This window comes from Nelumbo nucifera, chromosome 2 (genome assembly GCF_055504915.1).
Source record: "Nelumbo nucifera cultivar China Antique chromosome 2, China Antique-T2T, whole genome shotgun sequence".
In the NCBI taxonomy this organism is placed as follows: Eukaryota; Viridiplantae; Streptophyta; class Magnoliopsida; order Proteales; family Nelumbonaceae; genus Nelumbo; species Nelumbo nucifera.
Window position 1 is genome coordinate 107,078,232 of NC_142650.1, and position 22,876 is coordinate 107,101,107.

At 37.0% G+C, this 22,876-nt stretch overlaps 3 protein-coding genes across 3 annotated transcripts; 1 reads left to right on the plus strand and 2 right to left on the minus strand.

Annotated features, from left to right (window-relative positions):
• The first annotated feature begins 3,231 nt into the window (after nt 1–3,231).
• On the plus strand, nt 3,232–3,941 carry LOC104603461 (histone H3.2). The gene has a single exon (XM_010267495.3). The coding sequence runs from the start codon at nt 3,349–3,351 to the stop codon at nt 3,757–3,759; it is 411 nt and encodes a 136-aa protein (XP_010265797.1). The 5' UTR covers nt 3,232–3,348; the 3' UTR covers nt 3,760–3,941.
• Nucleotides 3,942–5,078: 1,137 nt separating this feature from the next.
• Nucleotides 5,079–5,774, minus strand: LOC148802736 (ubiquitin-like domain-containing protein). Its single transcript, XM_088897966.1, has one exon. The coding sequence runs from the start codon at nt 5,772–5,774 to the stop codon at nt 5,079–5,081; it is 696 nt and encodes a 231-aa protein (XP_088754092.1).
• A 4,101-nt stretch (nt 5,775–9,875) lies between these two features.
• Nucleotides 9,876–10,562, minus strand: LOC148802737 (ubiquitin-like domain-containing protein). The gene has a single exon (XM_088897967.1). The coding sequence runs from the start codon at nt 10,560–10,562 to the stop codon at nt 9,876–9,878; it is 687 nt and encodes a 228-aa protein (XP_088754093.1).
• Nucleotides 10,563–22,876: the final 12,314 nt, after the last annotated feature.

Sequence of the window (22,876 nt, forward strand, 5' to 3'; positions counted from 1 at the left end):
TATAATTGTAGGGAATATGGATCCACCCGTACAATTCGATAAAATCCAATTCCATTCGATTTAATATAATATGTTCATATATGCTTAGAATTTATTTTGTGCATCTATTTATAAAGTTTGGTTTGATTCAAATCCGATGGCTGTGATAGGGTTCCACTATGATATGGAAAAGATATGATATCGAAAAAACAACCGGCCAAAAAACTAAAATTATGAACATAATAGCAAATAAGGTGTTATTTACTTGTATATCAAAATTCATGCGTGGATTTTGATTGGTCAAAATTCTTTTCATATCATATCTTTTCCATATCATAGATAATATCCAAATTTGAATTTACGTGTATCCATAGGTAATTTTAAGAGATTTATTAGGATGTGCTATGGATTCAAACAAAACTATCCCTAAATGAGTTAGTCTTCTAAAACATTTTTTTTTTTTTTTTGAAATGTCCTTAAGTGCCTAAACTTCTTCATAAATAAGATTTTCCCTCATTGAGAGTCTTCTTGTTGTCAACGTCTAGCGAATCCATACTTCTTCACCTTCATTTTTATTTTTAGTTTTGCTTAATTAGCACACTCATTTTTTTATTATTTATTTATCTTCTTCAGTTCTACTCCTTTAAAACCACTATGTCAATTAACTAGCTATATGAATAAGATCCAAACAAGACATATACTTAGAGCGTAAAAGATGTAATACACGTGATGAAAGAGAAAATATTAAATGCCCTTGAAAAACCAACACTAGAGGCATGTAACAAGCATTATAGACAAGTAAAAATGCCAAAGAAAAATATACCAAAAGTTCGTATCATATTTTAGACTACCAAATTGAAAATAGCCCCTTAACTAGCAATGCTAGCTATTCTGAGGGTTATTTTTCTATTTTTCATTCAAGTGGCTCAGGTTTAAGTCTTTCAAATCATTTTTTTTTTGTTGAAATATATATATATATATATATGTATGTATGTATATATGTTAGTTCAATATAGACATAAATAAACAAAAAATACACAAATTGTGTGTAGACTTAATGGTTACACAATTCTATGTAAAAACGCATACGTATCTTTTCTTTCTTTTTCCTTATAAGTAAGAAATGAAATTTTATTAAAGTAAGAAAGTGTGCAATATTTATAAATTTCATAAATATAAAATCTTGTTGTACTACTTCAATGGAGATCTTTATGAATAAGACCGCAACTCAAGTACATCATGAAAGAAACATATTTGGAGTAGGATCAAAGCAAGATGAAACAAGTTGGTTAATAATAGCCTGGGATCCAAACCCAATCACAAATTCCTTTTCCACTATTAGGATGAAGATTCCAGAAGGACTTGCTTTGTCTCTTTGTCTCTTTGTTGCCTTGTATTCTCGGGGGAAATATTGATAATGATGAGCTCAAAAGTGGTTGAAAATGGCATAGCACAATGGACATTGATTGAAGCATTCCCAATTAGAAAATCTAAGAGGTTTTGTAGTTCAAATTGAAAAAAAAAACATGAAAAAGATATGATTAGTCTTGCAAAATTATAAAAAAAAATAGATAAAAATGATGCATAAATCACCCAACAAATTTTAATTCATCAAAAAACAATAAGTTAAATGAATCAGTCCCAAACATTACCCATAATAACGACAAATCTCATTAATCATCATGCATATTCATATAAAACACAATTCCACAACAAATTTTAATCCTGAACATTAGTCTTTTAATAATTTCACATTTTTTTGAGCTTCCAAAGATAACAAAGAAACAAAAACAACACTGCCTTCCCTTTACCCCCATTGATTAAACATAAAGTTTTGAACCAAAAAATACAAAGAAAAAAAACAAGTAGAAGAACGGAGACACTAGCACATAATCGTAGATTCTCCATCAAAAAGAAAAAGAACCCAATTTGAACTCGAACTAGTAAGGATTGAAAATCACACAAAGAACCCAACATAACATAATTGGTATATCGAATTCTCAAAGTAGAAGCTGAATCATATCAAACAAAAAGAACCTCTATCTAATGATTCCACAGTGATGAAACAAATCAGATAAAAAAAATCAAAACTAGGTATTTATAATTCTCAAGTAGAGTAGAAAGAAGATAGAATTGGAGGCTAAGAAGGCCGAAGTTGGATGGAAAAAAGGAGTGGGGGCATACATAGTGAAACAATAAAAACACGAAGAATATTCAGATGATTCGCTGAAAAGATATTGCATGACGAACTACATATCTCTATGACGAACATTGAAAATGGTGAATATGATTTATAACAAAGGGCTTTCTCTCTCTGTTGGCTCTTGTTGTAGGAAGGCACACCGAAAATGGCGAACCTGAAGGCCGTTGACAATGTTGTATAACGGAGAGGATCAATTGAAACATTCTACTCTCTATTGCCCTTTATTTTGGGATAAACATTGGAAATTGTGAAGTGGGTTGTCAACGTAGAATACTCTGGCAGTTGGCTTCGAACCGGAGGGAGTTAGGTGTATAATTGAGGTTGGAGTCTTGGAGACGTAACCACCATGGAAATATGACTAAAATATTTGGGGATAATTTTGTCCAAAAAATTATAGAGATGACTTGGAATGTCTATTGTGTGGAGGAGGGGGGTCAGACATTTTGAAATTTGAGGAGTTTTGCTGCGGCTCTCCATTTAATTTATTATTTTTTGAGGGATTAAAATTTATTGAATGGGTTGCGTTATTGTCCCTTATATCTATCAAAAAGTAATTTCTACCATTTCATCTATATATTGAATCCAACAAAAATTTGATTAGAGTAATGGAGAGGACTTAATGTTATATTTAAAAAAGTTAATTAAATTATAAATTTTTTTAAATAAATAAGAAAAGGATAGTTTAGAAATTTTAAAATTGTAAACGTTTTTTTGGTGATAGAGCCCTTATTAAAATTTTTAAAGCTGACGGGGTTTTTGTCTCAAAGTAAAAAGTTTAGTCACAAATGAAAGTTCAGGATCAGGGGTCATCGTCACCGACACTGATCCCATATTATAGGGGTATCTTTGTAATTTAGAGCAAGGAGGTAAACAATTAAACATGGACCGCAATCCGTGTCACTCCGCAATTTCGAATCTAGTCCGTCAACAACTTTCTTAAATCGAACGGTCATGATTGATGGACCATTATGCCGAAAAAATTCAAAAACCAAAACAAGAGTTGAAGTTCCCGCGTCACCGTCTCATTTTCTACATATACCCTTCTCACATCGTGACCCCGCTATCCTCTTCTCATCACGACTGTGCCTTCTGCTTCAGTCTCTCTTCGACCTTTCCTTTGACAAATCCATCAGCCTTTCTTCTCTTCGTCTCAGAGAGATACAGAGATGGCCCGAACTAAGCAGACAGCAAGGAAATCGACGGGAGGAAAGGCTCCCCGTAAGCAGCTGGCAACTAAGGCAGCTCGCAAGTCGGCGCCGGCAACCGGAGGAGTCAAGAAGCCACACAGGTTCAGGCCCGGAACCGTGGCTCTTCGTGAGATCAGGAAGTATCAGAAGAGCACGGAGCTCTTGATCCGAAAGTTACCCTTTCAGCGCCTTGTCCGTGAGATCGCTCAGGACTTCAAGACCGATCTCCGCTTCCAGAGTAGCGCTGTCGCCGCTCTCCAGGAAGCTGCCGAAGCTTACTTGGTTGGTCTTTTTGAGGATACCAATCTCTGTGCTATTCATGCTAAGAGGGTCACCATTATGCCAAAGGACATCCAGCTCGCTCGCAGGATCCGTGGTGAGAGGGCCTAGAAGTGGATTGGGCTAGTTTCTTGAGGCCATTCTTCTTGTCGATCTTTTTTTCTCTTTGCCGTCTTTTGCTTTGTTCTTCATGGTCATGTTTCAATGCGTAGGACTGTAAATTTGGGATGCATATCGGCGTATGTAACCGTTTGTGGGAAATGAAAAATACGAAATTCGCTTTTGTTGATTAACTGGTCCTTCTATTTTGTTGCTTGATTAACCTTTTAACTATATATATCTCCTCTTTCGGTGGAACCATAGTTTGCTTTCTTTCTCTTTGTTGAAATGTTTTAGAGGCAACAGAATTCTAATTGATCTATGATGAATGCCTTTGAGATAGATTGTGAATAGTCTAATTGGGAGTATCAGAAGAAGCAAGAAAAAAGCGTGCCTTATAAATGCCTGGCGTTTCTGAAATGGATTTCTGGCGTGCAATGCGGGTTCCTACTTCCTATCAGGGGATTGGATCTCGGAAGAGTTCATCTGATTCCCTGTCATCAATTTTTGTGTTTTTTCAATGACAAACTACTCATTCAAAACACTGAGTCATATGATTGGAAGGATTGTTTACACAACTTGCACTGTTAGAGGTGATCGAGATTGACTCTCTCAAATGGGAAATATGGAAATATAGTGCTTCCTTGTCATCTGAACTAGTTCTGTTGCTACCCTCTTAAATCATGATTCCTGAATCCTGAAGAACATCTCAGGTTGAAATTTAAGTAGGTGATCCCAATCCCCAGTGATTGGGTTCCTTTCCATTTTCCACACATGCTTACAAAACCTGGGTTTTGCAGGATTATCGTTAACTTCCAGTTTTAATTTGCAGTATTTTAGTTGATTTTGCTGGAATTAAACTAAAGTTGAAGGGTATGCAGTTTCATCTAACAGTAACCAAGATTTGTGACAAGAAAGAAACTGAACCCAACTACATGAGGGTAACCAAGAAAATCACAATTAGTGGCCTGAATTTTGTTTTCTTTCTTTTTCATTGCATTCTATGTCTTAAAAGAAAGTTGTTACCTTTTGACTTGTTTTTTTCCCCCACTTCAGGTAGGAAGAGAAGAAACTCACACAATCAGCTGGTTTCTCTCTTGGGAAAGAAAATCTATCAATTTCTTAACAAAAGCATAGTCATCAATCATCACATTTCTTCATACTGAAAGGGTAGAAGAGATATTAAGTGGAATTACTAGATTAGACAGAAGGATTTTGAAATCAAACACATACTTTCTTTGACTTGTTCCAATGACAGAATTATTCCAATGCCAACCCTTGTCTCCCCCTTCTCATCTTGCCCATGTGTAAGTGTAACCCTCTTCCAAATCTCAGTCATAAATCAAATTCATAGTATCTTCATCGTCAAGGATACCATAACTAATTAATGCCACTGTTCCATCAAGCCGCTTGCCTTTATATTCAAGATGGAAGACGGGTTTCTCAGCGAAGTTAGAACGACGAATCAGAGCTTGCAATGTGTAAACTGTATCATATCGGTCCACCTTTATGACCATTGATCGCCCAGTGCTGGGAGCCTCCACAGTTATGTCTACAAACCACTCTAGGTTTGGAGAGGTCTCCGTTAGATGAACAGTCTGTCTATTGGAAATTGCATAATCCTGCAGCTTCCAATGATCATGCATCCAAGCTCCCAGCGTAGTCAGCTTCTGGCGCCTAGGAGCTATACCCACCCTTCTGTCAATCATACTTTTCAGTTTTAAGACTTCATCGTCGCTTGGTATGTCAATGTATAACGCACCATTCTCTGTTTCAACGATGACCACGATGATCTCATGGTGAAGCTTCCTGTAAAGATACATCTCCACTTCGTTATGTTCATCCTCCAGAATACCCAGATAAGATAGAACCTCCGTTTCTTCTGTTAGCAGTTCTCCTTTGTACACAAGGAGTTGATCATGGTAGGGCACATGATCCTGGAGATAAAACTTTACGTCTCTGACTGAGTTGCATCTCTGCATGATTCTGTATATATTACCGTAGTGCAGCACATTGATGACCACCATTGCCAAGTTATATAGAAGGCCAGAAGTGAAGCCTCAAATGGGGAAAAGGAGATCAATGGCCGGAGTTCAGGGAAGTGACTGTAACTGGACTGAAAGGCAACTAATAAAGTGATTTTGTCACACTTATTGAGCATTAATGTACATAAAACTACCATGACAAGATTCCCTATTTCTCCGATCTCTGCGTGAGGTGTAGAGAGTGTGATTTTCAGAGATGATAAAATGGAACAATGCAAGCAACGCATGATACAGAACAATGATATTAAGAAACCCAGTTAACCTTTTTTCTAATTTAAAAAAAACGAGAAACCTGATTATCTTTTGTTGAAGGGAGAAATCCAATTATTAAAGATTATATATATATATATATAGAAACAAACTAAAGATTTTAATTTTATTTAATTCAATTTGTGTTGCAACTGTGTATACATTTTCGGATTTTCCTTCTATTAGACTCAAATGTGTAAATGGAGAAATCCAATTATTAATATGAGATAAACAAAAACAATGTTAAGATTTTAATTTTACTGATGATAAGATTTTAGTTCAATTACTAATTTGTGTTGCAACTATGTATACATTTTCGGATTTTCCTTCTATTAGATTCAAATGTGTAAATGGGATCAAATATGGACTATAGATTCAACTCCTTAAAATCTGACTAGGACACGAATCCGGACCTCAATCTATTCCTTTTATTAGATTTGGATACGGATTTACACTTCATTCACTTCAATCCTATCCAGATCCAACCCGTTTTACTACTCCCTAGTAAAAAGACAAGAAAATCTTAAGAAAATAGCAGAAAAAGGTAAACTAACCAAGGTTTTAAAAATCAGGCCAGACACGGAACTGTTCTGGGGATCGGTTCCCAGGTTGAACGGTCTGGCCGTTTGGTTTGAACAGACGATTCATTCTTACTTAAAAAAAAAATAATAAAATAAAAAACAATCAAAGATCATTATCTGGGTTGATTGATCGAGGTTCGACTGTTTGGGTCAGTGGGTCATTGATCAAATCAATGATTTTGAGGGAAATGGAACCAATTACTTGACTGATTCCTGGGTTAATTGGTCCGACTGCCAGGTCCAGTCCAGTTTTCAAAACCATGAACTAAACCATCATTAGTCATTCCTTTTATCATAAAATATTTAGGCTTTTTCCTTAATTTACCATTGTTCCAAGTTGGAAGTTTTATTATTAACCAGATTTATCCAGTTTTAAAACAAAAATATTTGACTAAGAATTCCATTTGAAGTTTTACTAATCGACTAAGAAATGGCAACAACACCCTGTTTGTTGCTTCTGCTTGTCCATTGCCAATGTATTGCAATAGCCCTCTAAGAAGGCTTCGACTATTCTGTTGACAAAGGGGTCTCATCCCATTATCAGATGCAATTCGTTCAAGACTCTAATCTGCAAATAATGTTTTCCTTGATGAAATACCACACTGATTCTCCTGTCGATTTTGCCAGTTCTACTACTTCTACCCATTTCGTCAATTACTATGAGGCCGTAAGAATCCATTGCTTCTGCCCCAATGTGGGATGAATTGGCCCTATAAAATCCAACCCCCAAGTCGGGGCACCCTCTTTAGAGAACTCGTGAATCTTCCATAAGTGTTGGCCAATAAACCCCCAACCGGTGAATGCGCCAATGGAGCAAGTGGCTTGGTGTGCTTCTCTCAACACATCGGTTATGCTCTTAGGCCCAATGCAACACACAATAAAACGCCTCCCTTGATATCCTTACCATCACTGATGGAGGTTTGGCGCAACTTCCCTATTTATACAACAGTTTTGGGTAGGGGTGTTCACGGGTTGGGTTGGGTCGGTTTATTGGGGTTTTCCTAATCGACCCGACCTGATCGGATTACCTGAGGTGGAAACCGAAATTGACCCATTGATAGGCCAAACCGATCTGGTTGGTTTGAATCGGGTTGGGTTGGTTTGGATCGGTTTCGGTTTTGCTCCTGTACAAAAGGACACCTAATTGAATTCTAATTGTAATTGCCTAATGGGTTGCCTATTTGGTGTAAAAGATTATAGAAAGTTAGAAACTAGGATAGATTGCCTATTCTAATTGTAATTGCCTAATGGGCCTTCTAGTTCTAGTAGAAGATTAGTTATAGTTAAGTAGGAAACTACTAAACTAAGAACTACCGAATTAGTAGAAGACTAGTTCAGTTCGGATTGGGTTGGTTTCGATTTTCACGCAAAAAAACTGAAACCGACCCAATATATCGATTTATATATTTTCCCAATTCGAAACCGATCGGTACTGATAAAAACCCGGCCAACTCGGGTTGGGTCGGTCCAGATTGATCGGTTTGGGCATTCTTATGAACAGCCCTAGTTTTGGGTTGAACCCATACTACTGTCCCAAGGCGTCCATGTAGCACCATATGTGCTCCGCTGGGTTTTCACCTTTGCTAGTAATCCACTGGAATTGTGGGGGCCTGCCTTACACTTGTACGGATAGGATTTGTTGCATAGTTCTTTCCAATATGGTGGGACGTGGAGTCGATGCTATTGTGGGGTCTTACACTTGTACGGATAGGCTATGATGAATTGTCCCTCTAGCATCTGTCCTATTTTTTAGGTCAAGTTTGTAGGAGGGAGGTTAGCCCTCTCCTCTCTGCTAGTCTCTATTTGCGTAACACATATTGTTGTATGTATGTAATATTATTTATATTATATATTAAAATACATTTAAAATATTATTTATATTTTAAAATTTTCCTTTATTTTGGGTAAATTTATTTTTTTTTAAAAACAATATTGATTAAAAGAATTTAGGGATTCGAGTCTTCACGGGGACCGTCTCCATTCCCCCAAATTGCCCCCTTACAATTAAGTAAATTAGGCTCAGTTTAGAAAGAATACAAATACAAATACACACAATACAAATACAAATATGTGGGCAGAAAAACCTTGTGTTTTGTATTATTTTGTATGTATTTGTTCTATACATATTAGTATTTGTATTAAGGTTCAATTTGAAAGGAGTACAAATATAAATATGTAGACTACAAAACCTTAGGCTGAGTTTAGAAGGAGTACAAATACAAATATGTAAAGGGCAAAACCTTATATTTTGTATTATTTTGTATATATTTATACTGTATATATTTGCAAACTTTATATTTTGTATATAGAGTGCAAAACCTTATATTTTGTATATAGAATACAAAACCTTATATTAAGGCTCAGTTTGGAAGGAGTATAAATACAAATACAAGAAAAAGCGTGCCTTAAAAGTTATAAATGCCTACGCGTTTCTAAAATGGATTCAGGTGTGCATGGGGGTTCCAACTTCCTATCAGGGGATTAGATCTTGGAGGAGTTCATCTCATTCCCTCTGTCATCATCTTATGTGTTTTCTCAATGACAAACTATTCATTCAAAACACTGAATACAGTGCCCCCATGTCATTTAAACGAGTTCTGTTGTCACCCTCTTAAATCATGATTCCTGAATTCTGAAGAACATCCCAGGTTGAAATTAAAGTGGGTGATCCCAATTCCTAATGATTCGGTTTCTGTCTATTTTCCACACATGTTTACAGAACCTGGGTTTTGCAGGAATTTCATAACTTCCAATTTTGCAGTGTTTTAGTTGATTCTGAAGGAATTAAACTAAAGTTAAAAGGGTATGCAGTTTCATCTAATAGTAACCAAGATTTATTACAAGAAATTGGACCCGTGCAACTAGCCAAGACCTGAATTTTGTTGTCTTTCTTTCTCATTGCATTCTATGTCTTAGAAAAGAAAATTTGTGATCTTTTGGCTTGTTTTTTATTTCCCACTTCAGTTAGGAAGAGAAGAAATTCACAGTACTATCAGCTGGTTTCTCTCTTGGAAAAGAAAATCTATCCATTTCATAACAAAAGCATAGTCATCAATCATCATATTTCTTTTACCGAAAGGATTGAAGATATAATAAGTGGAATTACTAAACTTGATTAGACAGAACGATTTTGAAATCAAACACATACCATCTTTGAATTGTTCCAAGAACAGAATTATTCTAATACTAATACTAATACTAATACTAATAGCACTCATCTTGCCCATGTGTAAGTGTAACCATCTTCCAAACCTCACTCATAAATCAAATTTACAGTGTCCTCATTTTCAATACCATAACTAATTATGGATTCTTTTCCAACAAGGCACTTGCCTTTATATTCAAGATGGAAGTCGGGTTTCTCAGCAAAGTCAGCACGACGAATCAGACCTTTCAATGTGTAAACTGTATCATATTGGTCCACCCTTATGATCATTGATTGCCCAGTGCTGGGAACCACCAGAACAATGTCTACAAACCACTCTGGGTTTGGAGGTTTCTCCCTGAGATGAACGGTTTGTCTAGTGGAAATCGCATAATCCTCCAGCTTGCAATGATCACGCATCCGAGCTCCCAGCGTAGTCAGCCTCTGGCGCCTTGGAGCTATACCCACCCTTTTGTCAATCGTATTTTTCAGTTTTAAGACTTCATTGTCGGTTGGTATGTCAATGTATAACACACCATCCTCCGTCTCAACGGTGAATTTGATGATCTCATCGCGAAGCTTCCTGTAAAGAAACATCTCCACTTCGCTATCTTCATCTATATCCAGATAAGATAGAACCTCCATTTCTTCTGTTAGCAGTTCTGCTTTGTACACAAGGAGCTGATCATGGCAGGGTACAAGATGCTGGAGAAAATACTTTACGTCTCTGATTGTTTCGCATCTCTGGTTGATTCTGTATATATTATGGTTGTACACCACATTGATGACCACCATTGCCGAGTTATGTCAAAGACCAGAGTTGAAGCCTCAACTGGGGAAAATATGGACTAAGGAGGTCAGTGGCCGGAGTTCAGGGAAGTGGCTGTAACTGGACTGAGAGGCAACTTATAAAGTGATTTTGTCACACTTATTGAGCGTTAATGTACATAAAACTACCATGATAAGATTCCCTATTTCTCCAATCTCTGCGTGAGGAGGTGTAGAGAGTGTGATTATCAGAGATGATAAAATGGAACAATGGAAGCAACGCATGATACAGAACAAAGATGTTAACACGCCCAATTAATTAGCTTTTTCTAATTAAAAAAAAAGAGAAGCCTGATTATCTTTTGTTGAATGGAGAAATCCAATTATGTATGAGATAAATAGAAACAAACTTAAGATTTTAATTTTATTGATGATAAGATTTTAATTCGATTACTAATTTGTGTTGCAACTATGTATACACTTTCGGATTTTCCACTCAAATGTGTAAATGGGATCAAATATGGACTATAGATCCAATTCCTTAAAATCTGACTAGGACCCGAAACCGGACCTCAATCTATTGCTTTTATTAGATTTGGATACGGATTTACTTCTATCCGATCCAGATCCAACCCCTTTTACTCCCTAGTAAAAAGAATAAGAAAATCTTAATAAAATAGCGGAGAAAGGTAAACTAAACCAAGGTTTTAAAAATCGGACCAGACACAGAACCGTTATGGGACCAGTTCCTAAGTTGAATGGTTCGACCATCCGGTTCGATCGGATGGTCCATTCTGACTTAAAATAAAATAAAATAAAATAAAATAAAATAAAAAACAGACAAAAACCATTATGTGGGTCGATGGGTTGATAGTTCAACGGCACGAGTCAGCAGGTCATTGACCAAATCATGGTTTTGGGCCAAAAACCGGTTTGAGGGTTGTGGCTACCCAACCCAGAGGGGGATCTTGGTGTCGTTGGAATGTACCTATGGTTTTGGATTTCTGATTTAACGTGAAATGATGTTCAAGATCAAAATGACTCCAATTGAACGATCAAAATTAGTTTCGACTTTGAGTTTTAAGATGAAGGGGTAAACAATGTCGGATTTGGGTGATCTTGGTGCCGTTGGATTTGGATTTTTGGGCTCTACATATCTATGGTCTCGGATTTCTGATTTTATGTGAGATAAGGTTAGGATCAAAATGGTCCTAATTGGATGATTAGAATCGGTTCCGATTTTGGGTCTTAAGATGGAGGGGTAAACAGTGTCTGAGCTTGGTGATCTTGGTGTTGTTAGATTCATATTTTTGGTCTCTATGTACCTATGGTCTTAGATCTTTGAGGCCCTAACTTTTGTAAAATTTAAAAAATGCCCCAAGTCAGCTGAGAGGTTAGCTGAAACATGGTTGAAGCTCGAAGTGTTGTAGTATGATTGAAGAGTGCAAAAATGGGGTGTGTACAGATTGCCCCTCTTTATTGGAGGATGATAATCTGAACAACAAAGCTTGAGGAGAGAACTCATTTTTGCATAGAAATGTAATGGAATGACGCTCTTAGTTCAAAAGAATGTTGTTTGAAAAACTTTTTCATGACAAAAGTATTGGTTGATTGAAAGATGTTGATTGTTTTGATTGGAAATGATTCCCCTGGAATCTCCTTCTATAGTACGCTCCCATAGCTATCTAGCACTCGTTCGACTGTTGATAGAAGGATTGTCGTATGCAAACCAATCCTTGGATCTTTCCAAAGGGGCTTTTGAAATAAAATCTCTCACCCACAATGTTTGTGTGGCTATCTAGGACTATACTCATCCCTGCAATAGAGGAATTGTGTGGAATTTATCGTTGGCCAATTCCTTGAGATTTATTTTGGGATGCATGATTACATCCCATAATGGATGTAATGCAATGATTGTGATAATGCTGAAGTGAAGATGAGATGGTGAAATTCTAACGAAAAGGTGCATGATTTGCAATGTAAGAGATGAAGTAGTTAATGATTGCATACCTTGTGCTTACCTTGGTTGAAGTTCGATGGTTGGTATTGATGTCATTAATTATAGTTGATCTGCCTTGGAAATGTATGATGGGGTAGATGGCGGTGACGGACTACATGAGATGCCAAGAACACATGTTGCACACAAAGAATTGATCTAAAACTATTGACTTAGGATCTTAGCCACTTCCTCAAGATATAAATGTCACCAATTCTACCTAGGTCTAGGCCTTGCCACAAGATTAGCTATTCGTGATGATTTCTTTGATTTTGTATCATGTAGCAAAGCTCAACATAAGTCACACCCTTAGATTGAGTTTCTTTCATCTGCAACTGTATGTAGCTTGTATCATTTATCCTTTGTAAGCTCATCTTGAAGGGATATTGACTTCATTTCTCATGCCATTTATTTTTTATGCCTTATCTTTTGCCTAGATGCCCTTTTAGGTTTTCATTTAGTAGGTTCCATTTTTTTGCTTCTTCTTTTTGTTTTCTATGTTTTGTGCCCTATCTTTTGTTTGAATTTTCCATTCGGGTTTTCAACTTAACGGGCTAAGGAGATCTCCTTCCTTTGGAATGACTGCATCTAGAATAAGGGTCTAGACTACATACGTACCCAATGTGGGATTAAGCCAGCATAGTTCTTGGGATAGTTTGATGAGATTCGGAGATGACTTTGTTTGAGACAAAATGTGGTTTGGCATTTAGATTAGAAAATGGAGGGACAAAAATGTTCAAAAACAAAGGATATAAGGTTTCTTTGATAGTTTGTCGGTTTATGAAGGCAATGGGGTGTAATTGTTTAGGACTCACCTTCTTGTTGATAATTGTAGGGCCTTTTTTTTTGAGCAAGGGGTTTCTCAAAGTTATACCACCTATCTCCTTTGACTTGAGCGTTGCCCAAGGATATGAGGAAGATGTTTCCTTAGGATGAAATGTGGCTCAAGGCTTGGGTGAATAAAGAAAGGGATAAAATGCTCAAATTGAGAGTGACACTTAGGGGCCTTTTAAGGGGTTATGAGTGCATTGTATGACCTCACTTGAGTGATTGGATAGTTGGAGTTATGATGGATTGCAACTTTGACTTAGTTTCTAGTATTATTCTTTTCTTTTTTTGAATTTTTTGCTTGTCTTTTTCCATTTTTGTGCTTCTCTTTAAAATAATTTTTGTTAAAACTTTGAATTTATGTTTTTCATGACCATGTTGCCCCTAGTTTGGATGGAGGTGGGTGAGTATTCCTCAAAAGGACCCTAGGGAAGGTGAAAGGGGTATAAAAGGAAAAATATTTTTGGATTTGTTTGGGTTTTTATTTTTTATTTTTTGAAAATTTTGGATGTTTTAGAAAAGAAAGGTTAGGTTCAAAGTGGCTTACAAGGGATTAATATGTGATCATGAGTGATTCGGGGTAAATGTTGGGCTAAAGATGACCTCCCATTTTGTGGACCCCTCAAGGCTTTCTTTGCCCCTTGCCTAAGACATAGGTCTTAAATCAAAGAATCATTGTCTCACTTGAATTTCTTTTGGATTATTTTTCATGTTGCTTAAAGAGATTGAGAAGGTGATCTATTCACTTAGGAAAAGGGTTTAGGCGACAAATTTTACGGTTCATTAAGGAAGGGCTAAGGTCCAATCATGGGTTGCAAGTGGTGAATGTGTAAATATAGGTGGCTCAGTAGGGGTAATAATCGGCCAAAGATGGCCTCTCTTTTAGTGAACTTTAATCAACTACTTTGCCTCTAGCCTTAAATGAGTTGGGAAGGGATGAAAATGATATCTTTCATTTTTTTTATTTTTTATTTTCTTATTTTTTCATTTTTTTCTAGGCACTTTGAACTTAAGAAGTCCATTCATATCTGGATTGATGACATGCATAGTACTTGCTGCAAATGACTCGATTGAGATGTCATATTGAGGAATTGCACAGAAAGTTGATAGGTTGACTTGTCATGTTGAGGATCTCACGATGTTGTGATTGGAATGTTGATCTGTCATGCTGATAAGATGTTTTGTCATGTTGTCATGTTGGGAAATTTGATGGCTTGCCATGATGTGGACTAGACTGATGATTGATGATATGCCAAGTGTTTATCAGACGATGAATGTGTTGATGATTGGTGATTTTGTCATGACGCAAACCAAGGTGCCTTGCCATGTTGGGAAATAATATGATGACTTGTGATGATATAGATTAGAATAATGATTGATGACTTGTTATGTTGAATGTTGATCTGATGATGACTGGATTGATGATCGATGTCATGTTATGTGGAACATTGATGAATTCTTGACAAATGATGATGTGTTTTTATTCTTGTCATGATTCCAACACTTGGCCAACTTTCCATGGTAGAGAGCCATAGGCTTCAATATTTCTTGAATCTATTTGATCTCGAGTATGTCATTGCTTCACATGTTGATAGGTTGAATCCTTCTCAATGTGCTTTAGTGCCAATGAATTCTTTTTCTCAAACCTTGCTTCTAAAGACAATGAAATCCCAAATTTTTTTAAATAGATGCATAAATGAAAACATTTTTTTTAATTAGCTTTTATTTGAAATTTGCTATTTCTTTTTTAGTTTTTAAGGCTTTTTGTTCTTTTTTTTTATTTTGAAAAATTTTGATTTTTTTTTTTGTATTATAAAACCTTTTGGAAGCGCTAGTGGTAGAAGCTAGCCACCAGAAGCAAACTTCTGGACTGAGGAGTGAAGAAAACGTAAGGATTGGTACCCTGTTGAAAAAACATGAGCGCACTAGCGCGCGATACAGCTTTTCAGCCGCATCCTGTTGGCCGCACTAACGTGCAGTGGCTTGAGCGCAAGGCATGAAAGCATGCGAAGAAAGCCCCTACCGAGGTTGGGCGCTAGCATGCTTGTATTTTCTCACTTTTTTTTTGTTTTTTAAAAGGCAAACTAATGGTAAGAAAAGATATCTCCTTTTAGAAAATGGTAACCACATGGTTTGAAGATTAAGATGAAGAATTCCCTTGGGGGATGCTTGAGGAAATTCAACCACTTTAAATCAAGAAATGAGTCTCTAGAGTTGAAGATATCTATACTTAGAGGAATAGTTGACTCATTACACCCAATGAGGGATCCAGGTTGACTAGTGCATAAGAGATAAAGAAAAATAGTGAAGAAATGCAAAAATAATATGAATATGAAAGTTGTTGACTATGCCTCATAAAGGGATGAAAGTAAAGATAAGCAACCACCGAAAAAATGGGATCATGCATGAGTTTGCATTATGCTTGATTGGCAATGATGATGTATTTGTATTTGGTGATGCTAATCCGGTTGGATCTTGATCTTTTTTTTTTTTTATTGATAGTATTTCCATGATGCAAAAAGTGTGAAGGCTCCAAGTTTGGGCCTAAGTTAGTAATGGCTCTTTGGGTGTACCGCTTCATGTTTGTGTAAAGGGAGTCTCACTTGAAGTTTTGATGTAGATGAAAGTTATGTAGCCTTGGATTTGGGCCTATGATAGAGATAGACGTGGTAGATCTAATGAATCAATTGCTTGTGAAAAATTGTAAGGCCTTAGACTTGCATTGAAGTCAAATGTGGGATGGTAACTAACCCATTGTGGATCAGTTGAACCCAAAGATTGTGAGAAATTATGAGGCCCTTCCTTGACTTAGGCCAAAGGCAAATGTGGTCTTAAGGTTAGCCTATGGTGCATCAGTGTCTAGATTACCCAGAATTAGGTTAAGAAGTAGGCAACCTTGCTCTGGTATTTGTAAAGAGTTTTGAGGCCTTAGACTTAGCCCTTGATCAAAGATGGACTTAGGAGTCATCCATGGTGAGTCAGGAGGATTGAGAGGCATACATTGTTGGTGATTCAAGAGTTCTACATTGATGTCCAAGTTAATGACAAGATTTGAATGAGTCCAAACTAGGAGAAGCTTGATCTGCTTAATTTATTATAGGAGATACATGGTCATTTCTTCTACATTTGAGTGATAGGGCTTGAGATTGGATTGAGACAAGTCTTGGCTAGCCCGTTCTGCATCCTGATGGGCACCATGTTGTATTTCTGGACTCGAGTTGAAAGTTACCCTTAAGTTAGGACGATTAAGGTCATGGTTAACCTACTCTTAATGTTGCTTGCCTTCAGGTTCTATGCCAATGATGGAGTCCACATCAACCTAGTTTATGTCTTGTTTGAAAATCCTTGTGCCATGCCAGACTTTTAATTCGGTGATGGGGTTGAGCTCTAAATTTGTTTGCTGAGGATCTTGTTTTACCTACCATGTGTCATGCCAATATTCATTGTATATGTTTGAGATAGGCTCTAAGTCATCTTGTTTAGGCCCTAGCTTTTCCTGCCATACACCATGTTAGCTTTTTGATTCAATGATAGGGTCTTGATTGACCTGGCTTAAGTTTATCCAGTCTTTTGATTCAAATTTAGAGGTAGATTGTTGAGATTCCAAGGTACAATTTTGCCCTTGGTCTAGATCTACACTAGGGTATTGTTGCCCTTGGTTTACGTGAATTACTTGAATTGAAGCAATAGAACCTTATTCTAATTCTAGTTGGTGAATTTGCACATCATTCTCTTTGTTTTCAACTAGTTCATTGTTGTGTATATGCTTTATAGGCTTAATGAACTGAGTTGGATCGAAGGACAGATCTTCTTCAATCTTCTTTTGCATTACAATGATAATGTGCATTACCATTTTGGAGGATTCCTTTATTGGCCTATGAATTAGCTTGATGAGTTGGATCGGATCAAAAGCCTCATCTTTCTTGGCTTTTGATACAACTTCTACTGATTGGGTGAACTTTGTATACTTGGTAGGATCAAATGGATGGCTCTTTTGTTGCATGGTGTTGACCTGATGACTTGGTATGGTTGATTTTTCTTTTGTTGGGCCTTAAGAATCAATTGGATGTTGATCTTCTAGAGCTTCGATAAATTTATTCTCACAGATTGTTTGTTGAGGTTAACTATTTTGAGTTAATGCACTATAGATTACTACTTGAGTTTGAATCTCATTCCCTACTTAGTCTACCTCGACTTCTAAAGGCTTGACCTTTGTAATATGTTCATTGTCAAATGAGATGTCAGTTGCTGATGATACTTCGAGAGTGAATGTATTATCAACTATTAGAGATCCTTCCACTTGGAAACCTGCACAAACAAAGGCTTAAAAAGTAGGATCATAAGTCAGAGTTAACCTATTAGCATATTCTTTACTCAATTTCTTTAAGACCATTGAAATTTGGTCATCCTCACTAGGCCTCTTAAGAACTTAGGCTGCTTAGGTTCTCTACCTAGATATGAAGTTTGTGAATGATTCTTTTAGTCCTTACTTGATCAATTCTAATTTACGCCTTGATAATAGGATGTCTGTGTTGTATGAGTAGTGATTCACAAAGGCATCAACTAGACTTGACCAAGCCTTTACTAGGTTAGGGTTGGCATTTATTAACCAAGTTACAATAGGTCTAGTTAGACTCCTTCAGTATGATTAGGCTAGAAGTTCATCAGTTAAGCCCCTGGGCCTTAGTATTTACTGATACATTTTGATATGGGCCATTGGGTATGCTGTCCCATCGTAGTTGTCTATTGTCAAGCCACTCAAAACCAAAAAGGTAGCCTATGTCCAATAGTCATGTCAATGTCTGATAAGTTCAAGTTGTTGCCTTGCAACTTGCTAAGGCTCTACAAAAGGTGGGTCAACCATTGGTCTAGCCTTGGTTTAATTGTGGTCATAGGAAAGAGTGTTACCCATTGCATGGAATTTTGGGTCGGTGGTTGTCTTGGAACAGAGGACTAGGGTGTTTAGGTTTGAATTGGTTGGGTTATTGTTGCCCTTTTCATTGGGACTCGGACTTGGTTTAATTGCCCCCAGTTTGGTTGAATTGGCGTTGGTGAGGGTTGGGTTAGGCAAGAATGCCCTGGAATGGGTTGCATTGGAACTGTGGCTCATGATGATTGGACTTGCATTGGATGGCCTTGAATGGGTTGAATTGGCATAGATGGGGCCTATGTAGGTTGAGCTTGATTGTATTACCCCTGGTTGGGTTGAGCTGGCATGGTCAGGGTCCATGAAGTTTGGGCTTGGGTGTATTACCACTAGTTTGGTTGAACTGAGGTCTATGATGGTTGAGCTTGATTGCATTGTCCTTGGTTGGAATGGACTACCATTGATGAGGCCTATGGTGATTAGGCTTGAATGTTTTGCCCCTGGTTTGGCTGAACTAACAAACATGGGGCCCATAGTAGTTGGACTTAAGAGATTTGCCCCTAGTTGTGCTAGGCTTCATTCTTGGATAGGAGTTGGCTTGCTTGGCTTTGGAATTACTCTATGAATTGTTCTATTTGGGTTAAGAATTGGTCCATCTGTTGGCGCCACGATTATTCAAATTGGCTTAGTTTTTGGCTCAACTAATCTTTTATCCGAAATAGTTGGGTGATGTCCATACTTGGATTGAGTTGACCTTGGGTTGTAGCCATAGGTTTTGGTTGTGTAGACTTTTATTTGAAGAAAAGGAAGAATAATACCTGAGTGGGCATGCAACTGCTCCTATCTACTTGCTTAAGTAATGACAAAAAACAAGAATAAAAATGCAAACAAGCAAGTATAATGCAAGAAAAAGACAAATGAAAACAAGTACTAATGCACTAAAATGCCTAGTTGGGAGTCTTAAGGGTAATTGCTAGGGCTCTACATGCAAGGGCGTGGCTTTGTTTCTATAGGCTTTTAAGGGGTGTTGGGGAACCTCAGTTGGGTTGGACTGCCCATTTACCTCAAGACATGTCTTGGGTACGTTCCAACCTTATTCAAGTGGTGATTAGATATACTAGAGGCAAGAGAGAAGGGTCTTCCTCTTTCTAGGATGGTTATCCCTAAGCAGTCATACTAGGGACCGCCAATAATCGAGTTAGAGGGACGAAATGCAATGCAATGAGTGATGTATGTTCAACATGAGTGAAAACCCAAAACTAATTAAATAATCCTTGGAATTTGGTCATTTGAGTTATGTCTTCTTATTGACTCAAGTCACTATCTGTGGCTACCCGACCTAGAGGGAGACGATGGAATATGGAGTTGCCTCCTAAATATTTGAGAAAATAAGAATTTAGGAAAGCCCATGACTTTTCAAGAAAATCAATGTTTTCTTGGCGACTCGTTGCCCAATGGAGAATAGAGATTCTTGGGGTCCAAGGACTAAGGTATAGTGTGGGAAGGTGTTAGGCACCCTACACTCGTCCGTGTAAACTGGTCTCTACTTCACCTGTGTTCCAAGGGTAATTTTATAATTTTTGGGCTTAAAGTAAAATAGACTTTAATAGTTCCAAAGTAACAACATTCAAACTATTAAAAGAAATAAACTAAAGAAATGACAATATCTAGTGAAAAGAGAATTAACCAATAGCTAGCTAAAACGTGCAAGCCATAACCAATCATTAAAACAAGTGAGTGGGGGGGGGGGGGGGGGGGGGGGGGCGGTACATGAACTAAGCAATAAAATTGATTATTTGCAAAGGAAATAAAAGAAAAAAAAACTAGTAGAATTATAAGTGATGTATTCTATTAAATTTTAAAGCTACATGAAATTAAGAGAACTAATTCTAGAGAGAAGATGAATGTTGAGGTATAGGAAAAATGTATATACAAATTCTATATGGAAGTTGAATATTTTGATTAATTGGATCTTGGGATTGGAATCTAACTTAATGCATACTTATGAAAAATAGAAAAAGCTACAATTTCAACTACTTAAGGCCTAAATGGTCAACAATGAATTTAGGTTAGGGAGGGCTAAACACTATGGGATCATACTAATTGCTACGAATTGAAAGATGTAGAGTGACCAAATGAACTGAGAATGGTTGAGAAGATGATATAGGACTGATCAAAGGAATTAATGAGATTTGGAATTTAGAGAGGAACTTAATTAAAGACTAATCATACAAAACATAGTATTAAGATGGTGGTCAAAGGGAGACAAATGAAAACAAACAGCAACCTACGTGTATGAGGGATATAAATGCAAGAAAACAAAATGGGCTGGGTGAATATTTATTGGTCATGTGAACGACGAGATGCTAAACTTAAGACTGAGACGTGCTGTGATCCTAAATAATGAATGGAAGATAAATGCATGGACCAATTCCTTCCTTAGACTATGAAAGAATTTGAAAATTGATAAATAGCTATAAGGCAAAGCAGAAAGGTAGGAAAACCCATACAAAGTTTATAAATGTTTCTCTATTTTTCCTTTCCTTTCCCTACTTTTTCCTTCAAACCAAACACAGTGTAAATGTTCATTCATGGGATTTTATATTCTCGAAAGAAAGGAAAAAGGGGTGAGGGAAATGATTAAAGGTGTGCAAGAGATGCTCGTCTTTGGACGAATAGTAGGCCAAAAACAACTAATGTAATCAATGCCAATGTTTATTGCAATTAAATGGTACTAATATCAATAACAAAACTAGTTAAATTAAGAATGGTTTAAAGCAGTGAACATATCTGGAATGATGGAGAAAAGGAAAAACTTGATGCCCATTGCTTAGTCCGACCACCTTGATCTTTAACATGCATTAACTTCTAGCTTCAACCACTCGCCGTGTCTCCTGAGTGCTCATGGGATTCAAAGGTCATGTATAAGGTAGCCCACGTGTAAATGATTTGACGAAAGTCTGTGGTGTCTGTTGTAATGTCATTGTTTCAAACATGCTTCTACTTCTTTCCCTGATAATTTGTGCGACCTGAGGGTTTCTTGGACTAATATTGATATGAATGGACCCAACGGGTGTGAGAGATGGTGGGGAGAGAGTTTAGGACGTGGTTAATGTCTGTGGGAGTGTGTTTGTATGGGTTTCCTTAGGTTTGAATGTTTAGAGTACTAGAATGTTTATTTTTTGTGTGTGAGAAAGGGTGGTATTTATAGATTTTTGGAGATGATTCTAGAACGGAATGGAGGCTGAGATTTGAGAATATGGAGATCAATGACTGAGGTTTAGAGGGTTTTTTGGAGGGAGATTGATTGAGGGAAGGGGCTGTTAAGACAACTTTGTGAGAGATCTTCTCAATCAATCAAGACAATAAATAGAAAATTTCACCACATTACCTAAATTGAACATTCCAAGCTTAGGTGATTGGCTTGATTGATTGGAGGTTCGTTAGCTGGTCAAATTTTAAATTTTAATATGGTTCTAGAGGTTAGGGCAAAGATCTGGTCGTGTAGGTTCCAATGTTCGAAGTTATAGTGAAGAGGATTCCAAATAAAGGGTTCAGATCGAGTCTAGATTCAAATCTCAAGATGAAAGAGTTAACGATGTCGGAATTGGACAATCTTGGTACTGTTGGATTCAGAAATTTAAGCTCTATACATCTATAATGTTAGATTTCAAATTTTGTATGGGATATGATTCAAGATAAAAAATGATCCCAATTGGATGATTAGAATTGGCTCTAGCTTCGGGTCTTGAGATGAAGGGGTAAACGGTTTCTGGTTTGGGTGATCTTGGTGCCATCGGATTTGGATTTTTGGGCTCTACCTACCTATAGTGGTGGACTTTTGATTTGATGTGAGATGAGGTTTACGATCAAAATGACCACAATTAGGTGATCTGACTTAATTTTGACTTTGAGTCTTAAGATGAAGGGGTAAATGATGTCGGATTTGAGTGATCATGGTGTTACATGTACGCCTCATTTTTGTGTTATTTATTCTTTCTACAACACTTCAACCTTTAAGCATGCTTCAATTAACTTTTAAGTTGACCCAGGGGCATTTTTGGAATTTTACAAAAGTTGGAGCCTTAGAAATCTAAAACCATAGATACGTAGAGCCCAAAACTTCAAATCCAAAGACACAAAGATCATCCAATTCCAACATCGTTTATCCCTTCATTTTAAGATTCAAAGCCAAAATCGATTTCAATCGTACAATTGGAGTCATTTTGATAACGAACTTCATTTCATGTCAAATCAGAAATTCAAAACCATAGGTACATAGAGCCCAAAATGCCAAACCCAATGACACTAAGATTACCCAAATCCGACACCATTTACCCCTTCATCTTAAGACTCAAAGCTAAAACTAATTCTAATCATCTGATTAGAGTCATTTTGATTTTGAACCTCGTTTCACATCAAATAAAAAACCATAGGTATGTATATCCCAAAAATCCAAATCCAGTGACACCAAGATTGCATAAATCCGACACGGTTTACCCATTCATTTTAAGACCCAAACCATAACCGATTTCGACCATCTGATTGGAGTCATTTTGATGACGAACCTCATTTCTTGTTAAGTCATAAAACCAAAACCATAGGTACATATATCCCTAAAATCCAAACCCAACGACACCAAGGTCACCC